The 14,627-nt window shown below is 41.4% G+C and overlaps 1 protein-coding gene across 4 annotated transcripts in view; it reads right to left on the reverse strand.

Moving 5' to 3' along the window:
* Window positions 1-6,129: 6,129 nt before the first annotated feature.
* The window catches only part of pcdh19 (protocadherin 19), a 51,373-nt gene continuing 42,875 nt past the window's right edge, over window positions 6,130-14,627 (reverse strand). For all 4 annotated transcript variants that reach the window (XM_028416704.1, XM_028416702.1, XM_028416703.1 and 1 more), the window contains exon 5: window positions 6,130-8,781. In XM_028416704.1, coding sequence (XP_028272505.1) covers window positions 8,222-8,781 — 560 coding nt within the window. In that variant the 3' untranslated portion in view covers window positions 6,130-8,221. The remainder of the gene's footprint in view (window positions 8,782-14,627) is intronic.

The following is a 14,627-nucleotide window of genomic DNA, read 5'->3' on the forward strand; positions in this document are numbered from 1 at the left end:
TGGCAGGAGGAAGGCATGCATGGGCTGCAGTCGATCAGTACGAACTAAAAATACTGGCTTGCTGGCTGAGACATAGAACATCCTGGTACTTGTGGCACACTGTGTTCTGTACTATGTTGGGAAACGTTAATTTTTTTCTTTGGCATATTAAATAGTATAGAAGTATTAGCATTGGGCTGCGATGGACTTGGCCACTGCCATCGTATAAGACAGAAAACAAAATGTTTGTGCAAACATTTATTTCTACCAACTAGTCACCATATAAGGACAGGACTAGAAATGTCACATTGTCACACACAAATACACAGTTTTAGCTATAAAAGTAATGCAAGACACACTTCCATCCAGAGTTTTTAAAATGCATCACTCACTTCAAGGAATATGCTTCAAATTACTTTTAAACTTGGCCTCATTCCCATCTATCCGTAACATCAGTGAGGACCAAAGTGCCAACAGTGCCTGACACGTTTAAAAAAAAAAAGGGCGTGTGAAGGCTCTAAAGTTCTCATTTTCCTTCACTGCTGGGGCTTGCAGAGTGTTGAGCTTTACAGGGCTGCCCACTGAGAAGATTATTTTCACTGTATTCTTTTTTACATGCACACAATGGAAGCATTATTTCCCCTGGCAATGCATATAAAACCAGTGGGCCAAGAAATGAACACTGAACCATGTAAACTGTACATCTTGCCTACAACGTTGTGTTACTGTACACAACAGCAGAAAAACAAACCAGTTCAAATCAATATGTCATCAAATGTATGGTAAATGATCAATAAAAAAGGCTGAGTGGATGAGCAGTATCTGTCCCGCAGATGTTGCCGTGTTCAAGAACGCTCTGAAAAACAGATGTTTACTGTCAAAAAAATCCCAAGAAACACAACAACAGCTAGTAAGGTCTGCAGAAAGACCTCTCACTGCTGTAAAGGGTTTTGAAGATACTGCATATTTTAAAAAACTACTCTCTTGTCTGCAGCCGACAAGAGAAAGGTTTTAACCAAGAGAACTGACATTTAAAGTGACATGCGCCTTTAGTTTTAGCTTTTCACAGCACATTTTGGTCTCACTTCGGCCTGCAATCCATCTTTCTGAATTACTGTAGCAGTGGAACAATTGATCCAATCTTTTTAGTCCCTCAGTATATTCCTGTAAAAGGCATCATCCCACAGAGAAAGAAAACAGATTGAGATGGACTGAAAAATGATTAGAAATGCTTCCCAAAAGTCCTTGAAGCATTTATAACACTTACAATCCAAAGTTCAAGAAAACTCTGGTATTTTCTGTCACTTTAAGGGGGCACAGAGGTCAGAGAATGTACCTGTGCCAGGGTAAAATAAGTCATTGGCAAGCAGAGAGTTTAGGTCAAATAATCACCCCTCCGATAATGCATGTCCACGGAGAGGCTGGGGAGATTCATTGCTGTGCTCCTGCTGACAATAATGGAGGCTTTGAAAGGCCACAGTCTTTAATTTCTAGTCCCTGCTATCAGCGTTTTTATCCTCTGGAGAGGGAGGAGGTCAACTACCCCTGTTCCACAGCCCCAGAGCCAGCATCCTGGGCATTAAGGGCTGAGAGAGGTGACTGAGGTCAGGCTGTGATTGCTGCTGGAGATGGCAGCCTGATGGGACCTGGGGCTCATCGGACCCTTTTCAGACAAAGAGGCTTCACAGAGCAGCTCCCAGGTCAGTTTTATCAGGGCATCACTAATGGTTATGATATGATCTGTCTAGCATCACTTCCAATTAAAGCTTGCTGGGGGAATGTGGCAGACGCCGCTCCACATTGCACTGAGGGCTCAGTATGAGTGTGTGTAGACTATTGTTTGAGCAACTCATTTCCGTGGCGATCAAAGATCCATTGTGACTACCACAAAGGGAAGTGGCTACTGGCCAGGCCTATTAGCTATGTAGTTGTGGTGGGGAGATGGAGAGGGTAATCAGTCTTCTTGGTGATAGCAATGACCAGCCAACTTCTCACTGAGACAAAGACGAACCTCTTTGACACAATATAAAGCCCTAACAAAAGGTGATTTTTTTTGTGTGTGTTCCAATAGACCATGAAAAAGACATCTCAGAAAGTCCTCATAAATTCTACAAACCTTTTCTGGTCTCACACCATAGTCTCTGAGCTAATATCCCATTCTTAGAACTTACCACTTTCAGATGACTGTGAGTGCAGTGAAACCTTCACAGTGGCAAAGTCTGAACTTGTCCTCCACAGTGCAGCACGAGCCAGAATCCACCAGGGAGCTTAAAAATCTCCATTCAAGCTCGACTGATGTTCTGTACAGATGTGGTGAGAGGACACACACACACACACACACACACACACACACACACACACACACACGGGAGGTGAACTCTGCTCTGAACCCTTTTGATTTCTATCCAGCAGTGATGATAATCATTTTTGCTTATAGGTGTTAATATGCAGGATCTGCTTTGTAATGGTCTTACAGGGAGATGTGAAAATAGTCAAACCACACTGAATGATATTAATATTGTATTTCTTTTAAAAAATAAACATTCAACTATGCACATTTGACCACTTGCCCTGCTCATCAGTGAAGGAATATTGAAGAAGTCAGTCTGAATGAGGGAAGCTTCATTTCCAGGGGCTTTAAAATCCCACCAGGGGCTGTTCCAGTGTCTGAGGAACCTTCATCCTGCATCTTCCAGTAGTTGTCAAAGCACAGACTGTTCTGTACAAACAAAGTATAAACATGCATGGTGCAAAATGATGAATGTGGTACATGCAAGACCTCTGAAGGTTTGATTTGGATTTGCCCAATAGGAAGCATCCTAGTAATAATAAGAACAAAATAAAATACATTTGACAAACTTAAAAAAAAATAAAAAAACAGCATATCCACAGTAGTTATTCTGCATACAATCCCAATTGACTTTCCAGCCATGCCGGATAGCATATATAAATTAGATTGGCCAATTTTTTATGTAGACAAGAAGCTATTCCCTCAGAATATATTGTTTAACATCACATCAACTGACAGTGTTTTTATTTGCTTCTGGTATCCAACAGGCAGTCCAAGATTTGGTATACTACTTCAGTGCATCAGACATGTTGTTGGCTGTCACCTAATCCCCTGGTGAACCTCCACTGGAGGTTAGTGAATGGAGTAGTTGGTCATAATGAAGCAAGAGCAGCTGCAAGACCTTTTGATAGAATGAGGTCACCAGAGCAACAGCTATCAGTGAGCCTGATTGGGGGTTGGCTGAAGGAGTGTCTCACTCAAAAGAACAAGCGACAAACTGTTTTGTGTTGAAGGAATGCAGGGCTGCAGGCTGCAGGCTGTCCTCCTGCTCTTTTTCACTGCATGTCTGCAACAGAAATAAATCAGAATAATTGTTCTCTGATTCCCTCTCTCACGATTTTGCTAAATGATAATTGAAACATTAATAGGATGTTAATAGAATGTGTGTCCTGGTAACCTTTGATATAAATCTTGCCATGATGGAGATTTTTCCATGAATACAATGAATCAAGTGTAATTAAAGATGCATGGACTAACACTTGTTTGGGGACTTCCTGAATTGCAAATACATTTTTTTTAAAACATATATGTTTATATGAAAAAATCACTGCAACAGTGTGCTGCTAAGGCAGTTTGTTTTCAGGTTAATGAGACTAAAATGGACTTTAAAATGCATTCTTTGCCCTTTAGTTGGAGGCATGACTGTACCTTTGGGTTGTTATGAAGTCTCAGGGGTCTAAACAGTGCTGAAAGGGCATGAGTAATTCATATGATTGGGGCAGGGCTAGAATAGTGGTATTGCCCATGAGAAGAGAACTTAGCTTGGAGAAACAAGATCCTCCTTATAGACTAATGGATGTGTTAGCTTTCAGACCAGCTTTCATGTCGGCTCCACCAGGGGGTATAGAGGGAATGACAAATTAATTATAGAAATGAAGCCAACCTCCTTTTCTTATCATAGAGGGCAGCTGTGTGGCAGCTGTGTGTTCCCCTCTGTGCTTGTTTGCTTCCTTCTTTTTCTGCAGTGCTGGAATGTGTCCTGTTCTACATCTATTCTCTGCTCCTTTTTTTTTTTTTTTTAACAATCCATACAAACTTATTCAAGAGAAAGATCTGCTGTCTATGGGGGAGGTGAAAAGTGGAGGCTTTATTGAGTGGAAATGTCACAGAAAGTGTTGCAGACTCACCATGAAAGAATCAGCCTCTGTCTTGCCTTTCAACTTATTTCATAGCTTTTAGACCCTTCCACTCAAAGTCGACTAATAAATCAATATTTCAAGTGGGATCTGGTGCTATAATGACATCATACTGTTGGCTGTAAAAGCACACAGAGGAATGTGTGTCTCAATGACAGGCGACATGTTCCTGATCAGCGTCTACATTGTAGTGTTTTGAAAGACATTTGGGGACGTTAAATGTCTCAAAAATGGCGTGTGTGTGATCCACTCTAAAAAATGAAAAGAGTGCTGCTATCAGAAATAGACACCCAGCACAACACACACACTCACACACACTCACCTCACTTGTTGGAAGATTCCCAAAGGTCTGCTTTGGAAATAATGGAAAAGAGTATCAGCAAATGCATAGAATATTAATGCAGAGTTAGAGGCAGCCTCAACTGTAACTATTAATTTCTGTTTTATCATGACAAATAGAAAATTGTGCATTATCACACACACTTTCAAGAACAGCTCTTATTCTTCATGTTACAGATTATAAATGTATTTCAGCATTGGCAAAATGTATTCCATGGCAAAAACATTGTATTTTCCTCCCACATTTGTTTATATTTATTCAAAGTTAATTAATGGCAGTTCATAGTGGTTTGAATGCATATTAAACACAAGTTAGGCTGATATTAACATTTTTTGTTTAAGAAATCACTTTAGCTTTTGTTGTGGATTGAATACACTTATGAATTCCAGCTAATATGTTTGTGGCTGTCATTCTATGCATGTCCACTCAAGCAGAGAGTCTGAAGTCTATTACTTATGTAATTATTCTGTTTATGTAATTAAAAATTGAAAATGAGCACTGTCCGGCCTTTGTGCAATCGCACGCTACCACAGCAACAAGGGTTTATTACCATAAGGTCAACAAGGACAACGGGGAAGCATGCTCCTTATTATAGCATGGTGAAGAAGGGGAGTGCTAAATTCAAACATGGTGGAGAGATCCAGTCAGCGGCAGCGCACAACACAGGCCAGTCATGGACAAGATTCATAACTGGTAGATAGAAGAAAAACACAACCGTACAGTAGAATGCAGACCTGAGTATCTTCCAGGAATATGTCAATGCCTCCATCCATGTCATTTGAAGTCAAGTCAAGAGTCAGTCTTACCATTTTTGAGAAGGATCCTAAGATGTTTCTCCAGCAATTTGTAGCCATCACTTTGAACCAGAGGCTTCCTGTTACAGAGCCCCATCACGGTAATCTCTCGAGGCAGCTATGGGGACAATCAAGAAGAATCAGTGTAGGAAGAGGAGGGTTTTTTCCATCAGGATAACACTACAGCCCACAAGTAGTGATAGCTGCCATCAAGGAATGTGATGCTATATTCACCTGAGTTGGCACCGACAGACCTCTTCTCCGAGATGAAGGCATAGCTCAGTTGTCACCATTTTGACATCATCATTGCTGCACACCTCTTTCAGGAGGTCCAAGACACCGGTCGCTTCAAAAAAAGACATCTGATGATCTGCTATCAGCTATGTACAATATATATTAAATTTGTGTTCTGTATATTCAATGTACATAATACATGATACATTATGTTAAAAGTACATAATGCTTTAGGGTTGCAGGGGATTTCAACTTTTGTACAGAAATTTGAAGTATTGTGTTGATTGGACATCTACAGCAGAGCAAAGTCCAAATAGTGCACTAGTGGTGACTTAAAGCAGCACCACCTGGGCATCAGGGTAAAGTGGAGATGGGGAAGGAGGAGGGTCTGAAGGATATAATGACAGAACAACTTATAAATAATTGAAAAGAGAGACTTAAAGAACACAGGGAAGAAGATCAAGTAGCAAGAACAAACTGTAAGTGAGCTTTTTTGTGTAGGAAAGTGCAAGTGATGTAGGGACCACAATCTCATACAAGTTGTGTTGAGTAATGACAAGAAGAAACAAAGGAGAGAACATTTAATAGTTTAATTATAAGCTGCTGTATACATTCAGTGATTATTCCAATTTTCATGTTGCCAGAAGCCATGGGTGAGACCAGCAAAACATTCAGCTACAAGATCTAGTTTGTTGTATGCAATTTGTCCATTTTCATTCATATTTTTCCACATTGTACATAGTTTACTGCAAAGCAACATAAAACCACATTGCTGATGTGGCATACGGCTCTTCCAAGACCTTAGTTCTTTCAAACACAATTCCACCCAGTCTGTTGTGTGGTGCTCGTAGGAGGGGAGAGCCCTGTTTATACCACTGTGATCTACACCTTATCTTTGAGATCAGCCGAACACAGATGGCACAGGGCGACAGCAGTGCTGAATAGAGCTAGTGCACCCAGTAGAAGCTGAAAAGCTGTTGTTTAAAACTTGATTGGGCCCAAGAAGGAAAGCTGACCTAATGCACAGTTAAAACAGGTGGAACCCCGTTACAGCCTGAAGAACACCGGAGACTGTTCTTTCCCTCAGCTACTAAGATTTAAGCAACATCCTGCAGTCATTAAGGTTTTGTTTGCATCTTTTTTGGTTTCTTTTGCTATCTCACTCTAAGCTCATTGAACTGACACACTAATGTTGGTGCTGAAATCGCTTTTTTTTTGTTGTCGTTATTTTTTTTTGTCTTTTTTACATTTTTCTAGTAGCCCACACAGAAACTGGATGGCACAAGAACCGACCAATAAGAAACTCTTTACAACAAGGTAGACTGCAAGTCAACAGTTGCCAGGGATCACACAGTAAACGAAAAAAAATCCAAGTTCATTTTGAAATAAAAAAACAAATCAGGTTCAATATAAAAGCAAAGGACAAATGAACAAAAGCAAGTTAATTTCAAGTATAACTTACTCATAAAATAACTACACAGCATTAAATATTCTCATTATACATTTTAAATTATTTATAAAATATATTTTGGCATATATGTTTTTTTTATTTTTGTGTTTGTGTAACAAACGCTACTGTAGCTTCAGTTGAACACCAATGTTTATTTGTTTTTTTTCCTCTTGAAACAAAACATTAAAGGGATTGTCACATAACAACAGGTTATTAAAAATGATAATAGTAAACCCTATACAGAGTTTCACATAGCAAGACATGAGTGACGATCCCTTCTATCCTAGCCCCATAGTCAAAAGTCAAAAAAAGTACAAGACCAAAGCACAAAAAGTTCTAATTTGTGCTCCACTGGCTACAATCAAGATTGGGCACAGGAGATTTCAAAAGCGGTAAGTAGTCTTTTTTCATACAACTCAGTTTGAACACAAGGGTTTGTCTGTCCCACTTCCAGTGTGCAGAGTGGCTTGGCAGATAGCAAGAGTTCATTTAGCTCCATCCGTGATAAAATATAAATACTGTAAGGACCTCACAGTTTGATGACACCAGGACGTCCTCAGGGAAACTCAGAGAAAGTTCTTCTTATTAGTCAGGGAAGAAGGCTCTGGTTCCCTGTCCTGAAAGCACTGGAAACTGTTGAAGGAGTAAATTGACAATAGGTGCGGATGAGTCCTGTGTTTATCTGTTTATTACAGTGACGGAGCTCACTATACAAAGGAACAAAGAGCAATTTTGGCAGCTAAAACAGACTGCAAAACCAAAAGAAGGCAAATGTCCGTTTGTGATACAAAAGTAGTTCAAAAGGCATAACTGTACGTGTGAAGCGACACCTCAGGTGTCTGTAAGTGTCCTGCTTTGGCTCGAGGGCTGGAGAGCTCCACTGGCCGCATCCATGCAGTCAACATTATCCGGACTGTCCACTCACTGCAGACTCAGAAAAAGGAAACAGAACGAAAAGCAAACAAGGAAAAAGTACTGCGACTACAAACAAAGCCACATCCACTACTTGGGCTTGAGCACACAACTAGCTGCAGCACACAACAGTTCATCTTCATCAGCCCAAGCTGCTTCTTGAATTTTGTATACTGCAAATGGGTGTCTCTCTCTTCCAGAGCCGGACTTTCTCCTGTTGCACACACAGCTATTGCGGGGTATATATATTGTGTGTTTACACTGTTTGCGTGTATGCACGTTGATGTGTTCTAGTAGATAAGCTTGCTAAAGCACAATGTCCTTCAGGCGCTTGCTGCTGGGGGATTCCTTGTCCCGGCCATCGTGGAGAAGCGTGTTGATCTCCCTGACAGCCGGCTCACTGTCCTTCCCCTCCGGCTGCCGCAGCAGGCTGTGGTTGGCAATGCGCTCTGCGTCGCGGCATTTCAGTGTGTTGTAGGCAGATGACGGTTTGGATACTGGGCTCTTCAGGTGCACAGGGGAAGTGATGGGGCTGGCTGCCTCGCGCCCGTTGCCAGCTTCACGGACAGCCCCTCCATTGGCCTTGGGGCTACACACCTGAGACTCCTGAGTCCGCTTTCCCTTTAACTCTCCCCGTTCCATGTCTTCAGGCCCATCCTTGCCAAAGGTGGCAAAAGTCCTCTTAGTTGTGCCATCCTCATAATGTGGCACATCTACCGTGGTGGCCTCAATAGACAAAGCAATGACATTGCGGGCGTGTTCAGGTGACTTGGCACGTGATGGGATGGGAACGCGAGGCATCCAGCAGCGGTCAGAGTGGCCCAGGATGCGACATTCATCCTGGCAGTGAAAGCCCTCACTGGGATCTGCAGAAGGGGAAAATGGAGAAAGAAAAAAATTATGAAAAAAAGTTGATTTTGTTTTCATTTAAACAACAAGTTAAACATTTCTGAATGATTCTCCTTCATCTCCACTGCACTCCATCTACGTGTATCTCCTCAAGACAGCACTCCCGGTAACACTGCTCACTGATAAGTAGAGCTGGATGTTTGGGGTGCGTCTAATATGGCAATTAAATTACGTATTGTTAAATCAAAAGTCCATTTGCAGCTCTTGTATAATTGGGTTTTCTGTAGCACCATTAGATGAAAGGCAGGTTTAAACAGTGCAATCAGATATCTCACACAGAAAGACACCAGACGAGTTGCGGTGTTGCTGCCTGGTTCATATCTGTCTCCCCCTCTGTCTCTGTCATCTGGCGCCGAGTTATAAATATGTAATGATGTTTAATGCTGGAGTGAAAAAAAGGTTTGTCTGAGTCTGTATAACTGCAGATTGTTGTGTTGTGTTGGGGGAAAACTTTGAGAACATCTCTGCCTCATTATAACAACAAAAAAAATGAAGTCAGTTGTGTTTGTTGTTAATTCATATGTACACCTAATTGTTAAAAAAGCAGCACTAAAGGTTGCTCATGACAACAGATTTGCCACACATTAGCAGAACCATGTTTCCACCAGCTCCAATCTTAAGGAAGAACCTGCTACACAGACACACGGTGACATATTTCTACTGCTTGTTTCACTCTTCCTAAGAGCAATCCTCCATTCCAGAGGCCCAAGGTGACAAGAAGGGATTGTGAGAGGGATTGCGATCGACCCAAATGCATACGCTTACATCTGGCAATCGCAGCTTGACAGATCACCTAATTAAAATCACTAATGATCTGTTTTTCTCCCTTCTTTTCTGCACTCATGAGAGGCACCTCCGCTAAGGCCCTGGGGATCGATATTTAAAGATTGCAGACAGGCTTTTCAGGGGCAGATGTGCCAGAGCTGTCTCTCATAAAGTATAATCTGATGAGACTGACAGATAAAAAGGTACGCAAATGACTGAATATGAGTGAGTAAAGGGTATCATGGGCTGTTTGAACACAAACATGGGGGGGGATTCAGAAGGAATCATCTTGCCTGTAGGCAGAAGACACAAACACCAGTGCAGAGAATGCAAAGCATGAGCGGCTAATGTCCACATGACTGGTTCAGAGAGGCTTCACACATTCCTTTTCTTGTGTCTGTCTGACTGCACACACACACACACACACACTCACACATATCAGTCACTTAAATAAATGCAGATAAGGCTTCGTAAAAAGCATCTCTAATGTAGCGCACAATAGCAATTCATGTAAACACAAAATGTAATATCTTCAGTGTAAAATAGGAACACTTATTATCCACATTGCACATAGATACATGTATAAATATGCGGTGTTGTGAAATCACTGTCTCATTTACTGAAGCCAAAAAGTAAAAATGAGCAAAATCTGAATGTTATTAACTTGTCATAGCCCTGTATGTGTATGTAAATTGGATTGAATACTGATTGGTCCATGGAACTGCAATGGCAGCAATCAAGGAGACAAAAGGCAATAAGTTGGGTTTTTTTTGTTTAAATACATCCAATCTGAATAATGCAATCACAACAGAAAAGTCTTTAGCAGATACCAAGAACATAATGCAGTGCAATACATAAATACAAAAATAATAATAAAAAATATTAGATTGTCCACTGCAACAGTATGTCTAAGCCATTATAAATCCCATGTCCTGTTTTTTAAATCCTATATGTACGATGGCTCTGTGAGCAGTTTGTTTGAAAGACTGTCTGCAATAAAGATATTTTTAACCACGGTGGAAAGTATATTAAAAAAAAAAAGATTATATTTAACTTACAAAAAAAATGCTTTCAAAAGTTTTAACATGAATTCCAGCTCTATATTTAGTAATCTAAAATTTCTCCCCAGATCTTGTTTGACATATTTGACTTTTTTTTTTTCCTCCACTGATTAAAAATTTACAAGCATCTCCGTAATGAATGCAATTTCCTCTAAACACTTCGGCTTATTTCTATAGCCTAAAGCACTTTCTAAGGCATGAAAAACCTTTGAGGCACAAAGAAATATACACAAGTTGCATGCTCTCTGCTTAGCAGTGCATGCATTGGCAGTGAATGGCATTTTCCTCTCCTTTCCTTTAGGGGTCTATGGGAGAGCAACTGGGTTGTAAATGACATTGTTATAAAAGCCAAGTGCTATTAACACTCACACATCCTGCCTCTGCTCAGAGCTTCATAAAACGCAGATGTTGCTCTAAAAGAGCCACAAAAAATGGAGGAGGCAAAATTTAAATAAAAAAAGTGACAGGCCATCCATCTCAACAAAACATCATCTCCTCCTATTTCTGAACTGTAATGGTAAGAGATGAATGAGAGCCTTTTACAGTGAGGTTTTTGGTAGTAAAAAAAAAAAAAAAACAGAAGACAGTGAAGGCACCTCCTGCAGTGAATGTGTATTCAAAGGCATCAGGAAAATAAGCTTGCCAATCATTTCCCCTAACAGACTTAAAGTACAGTACAGAGCAGGATGTCACTGGGAGCGTTTCCGATCTAGGATTTAATACCTATTAATTACCGCGGGCGCTCCATCAGGAGGCGGAGGCTGCTTGTGTTTTTCCGTGTTGTGCATTTAAAATACAAAACAATCTGGTGGTAGATGAGTCAAAAAAATAAAAATAAAATCAATGTGTCAGTAGCAAGGCACTGCCACAAATCAGACATACTGCAGTTTAATACTGAATTAGGGTCCAAAGCCTAGCGGGAGCACTTTTAAATATGCACCTACGGATGCACACTGCAGTGGAAAATAATAAATATTGCCACTTCAAATGCACAAGCCAAATTCTCCTGATAGTGCTGTCCGTGTTTTTCTGTTTGTAGTTACCTGGAATAGCATCACTTTGCATCAGCACAGGGAGAAAACCCACACGTTCCCTGCCATTTCATCTTGTATCTGCAGCCTGCCAGCAGCCGATTCAGTCCTGTCTCTTTCTCTCAATCAGATGAAGGCGTCTGAACTTCAAGTTACAGCAGACAGATCTTTAGCTTCAGCGTGGGAATCCCACAACCTGACAAGCTCATTGCTCAATTTACCCTTGTGCACTGCGTATAATGATTCCTCACATAACACAGTTACAGGTGCTGTTTGTTTGTTGCTAATGTACAAAAAAAAAGAGAATCAGCAAAATCCTATGACACAAACGGGAAAAGGCTGTGTTCACTGAGAGAGAGAGAGAGAGAACTCCCCGTTAAACTCCCTGAGATTTTGCCAGCTATTTTGCGTGCTGTTTGGCTAACATATGAAGCCTGGCTTGGAAAAGACAGGAGCTTATCCCTTCCAAAAGTAGCACGCCGCCTAGCCTCAAGGTTTAATACAATAATGTAATCCTACAAAATAAGTGTAAGCAGTCACAAGAAACACAAGAAGACCAGATTGGAGGGCCGGAGACATGGGCTGATGTGATCTGAACCCAGATTCAGGTGACAGAAATCTTCAATCTGCATTTCTTAGTTTAGTTGGAACCACGAATCAATGGGGACTGGCTGTATGACACAATTCAGTCAGTTTGGCTTTGCGGCACGGAGAACCCTAAAAAGAATTTGGAACAGCAGTGTGGCATTATAAATCACTTTACAAAGAATGTCTGTCACTTTTGCCTTAAATTACTTATTTTTTTCATTTCCTCTGGATGCTGGCATTTCTGTTGTCGCGGTAACAACAAATGTCCTGATTCTGTTTGTCATATGAAAATAGATACTCCTGAACTGACAGCCAGACAGTCTAATGTACACCTTCCTGTTATGAAAGGAAATTATTTAGAGAAATTTAAACCTAGATGTTCTTTATTGGTGGGCCTGCGTAGATTTTACAGATTCCCTTTGATTTCTTTTGCTTTCCCGCTGTTCACTCGCTGTCTTTGAAATTAAACGGCTTTAAAATGCTCTGACAAAACTATTGAACGTAACCCACTATAGTCTGAAAAGAAACAGCAACTCTGTCACTGTGCCTCGTGTCATGGCTGTGTGAGGTGACTGACGTATCTACATGTATAGATAGAAGATAAATGTGACCACAGCCCTGAAGATCCACTCAGCGGGAGACAGTGATGCCTGACTGCTGTACAGAAGGTTTGCAGTTTGCTGCTAAAATATCACCCACATTTCTGCTCCCATCTTGGTATTCTGGAGTATCTTTGACAGCGAGATGGCTGTTTCCTAATTGCTCTCCATATTAATTTTCCATCCTGGCAGTCACATGGCAAAGATTGATTAAATCTAAATTGTTACTACAGAGTCTTGATGGAGCCTGTGATGCAGAAGCTGATGAAAGTATCACAGGGGAGGGAAAAAAATGAAAATATGGCACCAACAGAATAAAGGGCAAGTGTCTGTGGACGGTGCTCTGAGTCCAAAGCATGTTCAAGACACTCTGAACTCAACGTCGGGAATGGAGCTTAACATCTAGCCTGTCCTAACGACAGCAGAGGACAGTTCTACGGCCAGCTGAGGCTGAAGCTTGGCCAAGCAGCCTCCTACACTACTCACCAGGGAGAGTCCAAGCACTGCTGTCATCCCAGCCAGCCAATTCAGTCTGTGGGCCATAAATCAGCCTGGAGGCTTGGCTCCTGCGGGAGCGGCAAGATGGAGTGTGATGGTCTTGTTTTTACAAACAGTAGAGGGGCACCCTTACTGCGCCACGCAAGCCATCATTCTCTACACAGCACCGAGTCCTCTCCTCCTCCCTACAGCATCTGGTTCAGTCACATCAAGCGATTCCCCCCCAAAAAACCCCAGATTCATCTCTCACAGCTCCACACACAAGGCCATCCTTTATGCTTCTCCTCCTTCTGTCCTCCTGTTTCATCTAATCAGTACTGCTGTCTCACGTACGCTGATGTAATTAAATGAATCCTTCACCCGAAAATCTCTTCTTCTCATTTCTTCCTATCTGACCAGAATTCCTTTAACTCTTCCAGTTGATTATTAATTGTCAAGAATATTAGACACACTGGGAGACCATGTTAGTACTGTCGTATGGCTTGTGAAGCCAGGGTTTAATGTGGCCCTTGTTCTATTTCTGAGCATTAGAAACAGTCAATTTATCAAGAACAAATTCACTGTCTAATCCATCTAATGCTGCAGTGACTGTCTGACAGCCTGTCACTTCCAGCAGGCCTGCCCGTGTCCTCCCAAAAGCTCCTGTAAAAAGGCAGGTTTACTTAATTTTGAGCTAGTCTTACAGTTGATTATCTTTTGAGTACATGTCAATAACGGCTTTAAAAGGTAGCAACAGCTCAAGCCAAAATCTGAAAAATGTTTGCTTCCACTGTATGATCCCTCCCTAGCTGCTGGCAGAGCCATTGCAGTCAATAGCGGGTCCTGGAATAAAGAATGAATTTCCAAACTGGTGTTGACAAACAATGCACTAGCTTCTAAATTGGTACAAACAGCATCTGTTTAACAGCTGTGTAACAGCAGCGGGAGGAAAAAAAGCAATCGCTATGCTGCTTTATAAATCACTGTGTCATCGCAGAGTAGTGTGTTGTTCAAAAGCAGGACCTCTAGCCAATGGACTGCTTGATGTAGTGGAAATGATGCGAGCTGGTTGTCATAATGACGTACGTGGGTGGGCTGGTTTCAGTGCCCCTGCAACAAATAATATTTAGTTCAGGGGATTCTCTCACCTTATTGTGCCATCTTCCTACAATGACTGTCTCCCCTCACAGTTTTCAAGGCTTTAAAAGCATTACCCTTAGCTGCTATTATGACATGTGGAGAGCAAGGATGATTCAGAGTGGTCAGGTTTTGTGTGATGTGT

The sequence above is a fragment of the Parambassis ranga genome, chromosome 10 (genome assembly GCF_900634625.1).
Source record: "Parambassis ranga chromosome 10, fParRan2.1, whole genome shotgun sequence".
Taxonomy (NCBI): domain Eukaryota; kingdom Metazoa; phylum Chordata; class Actinopteri; family Ambassidae; genus Parambassis; species Parambassis ranga.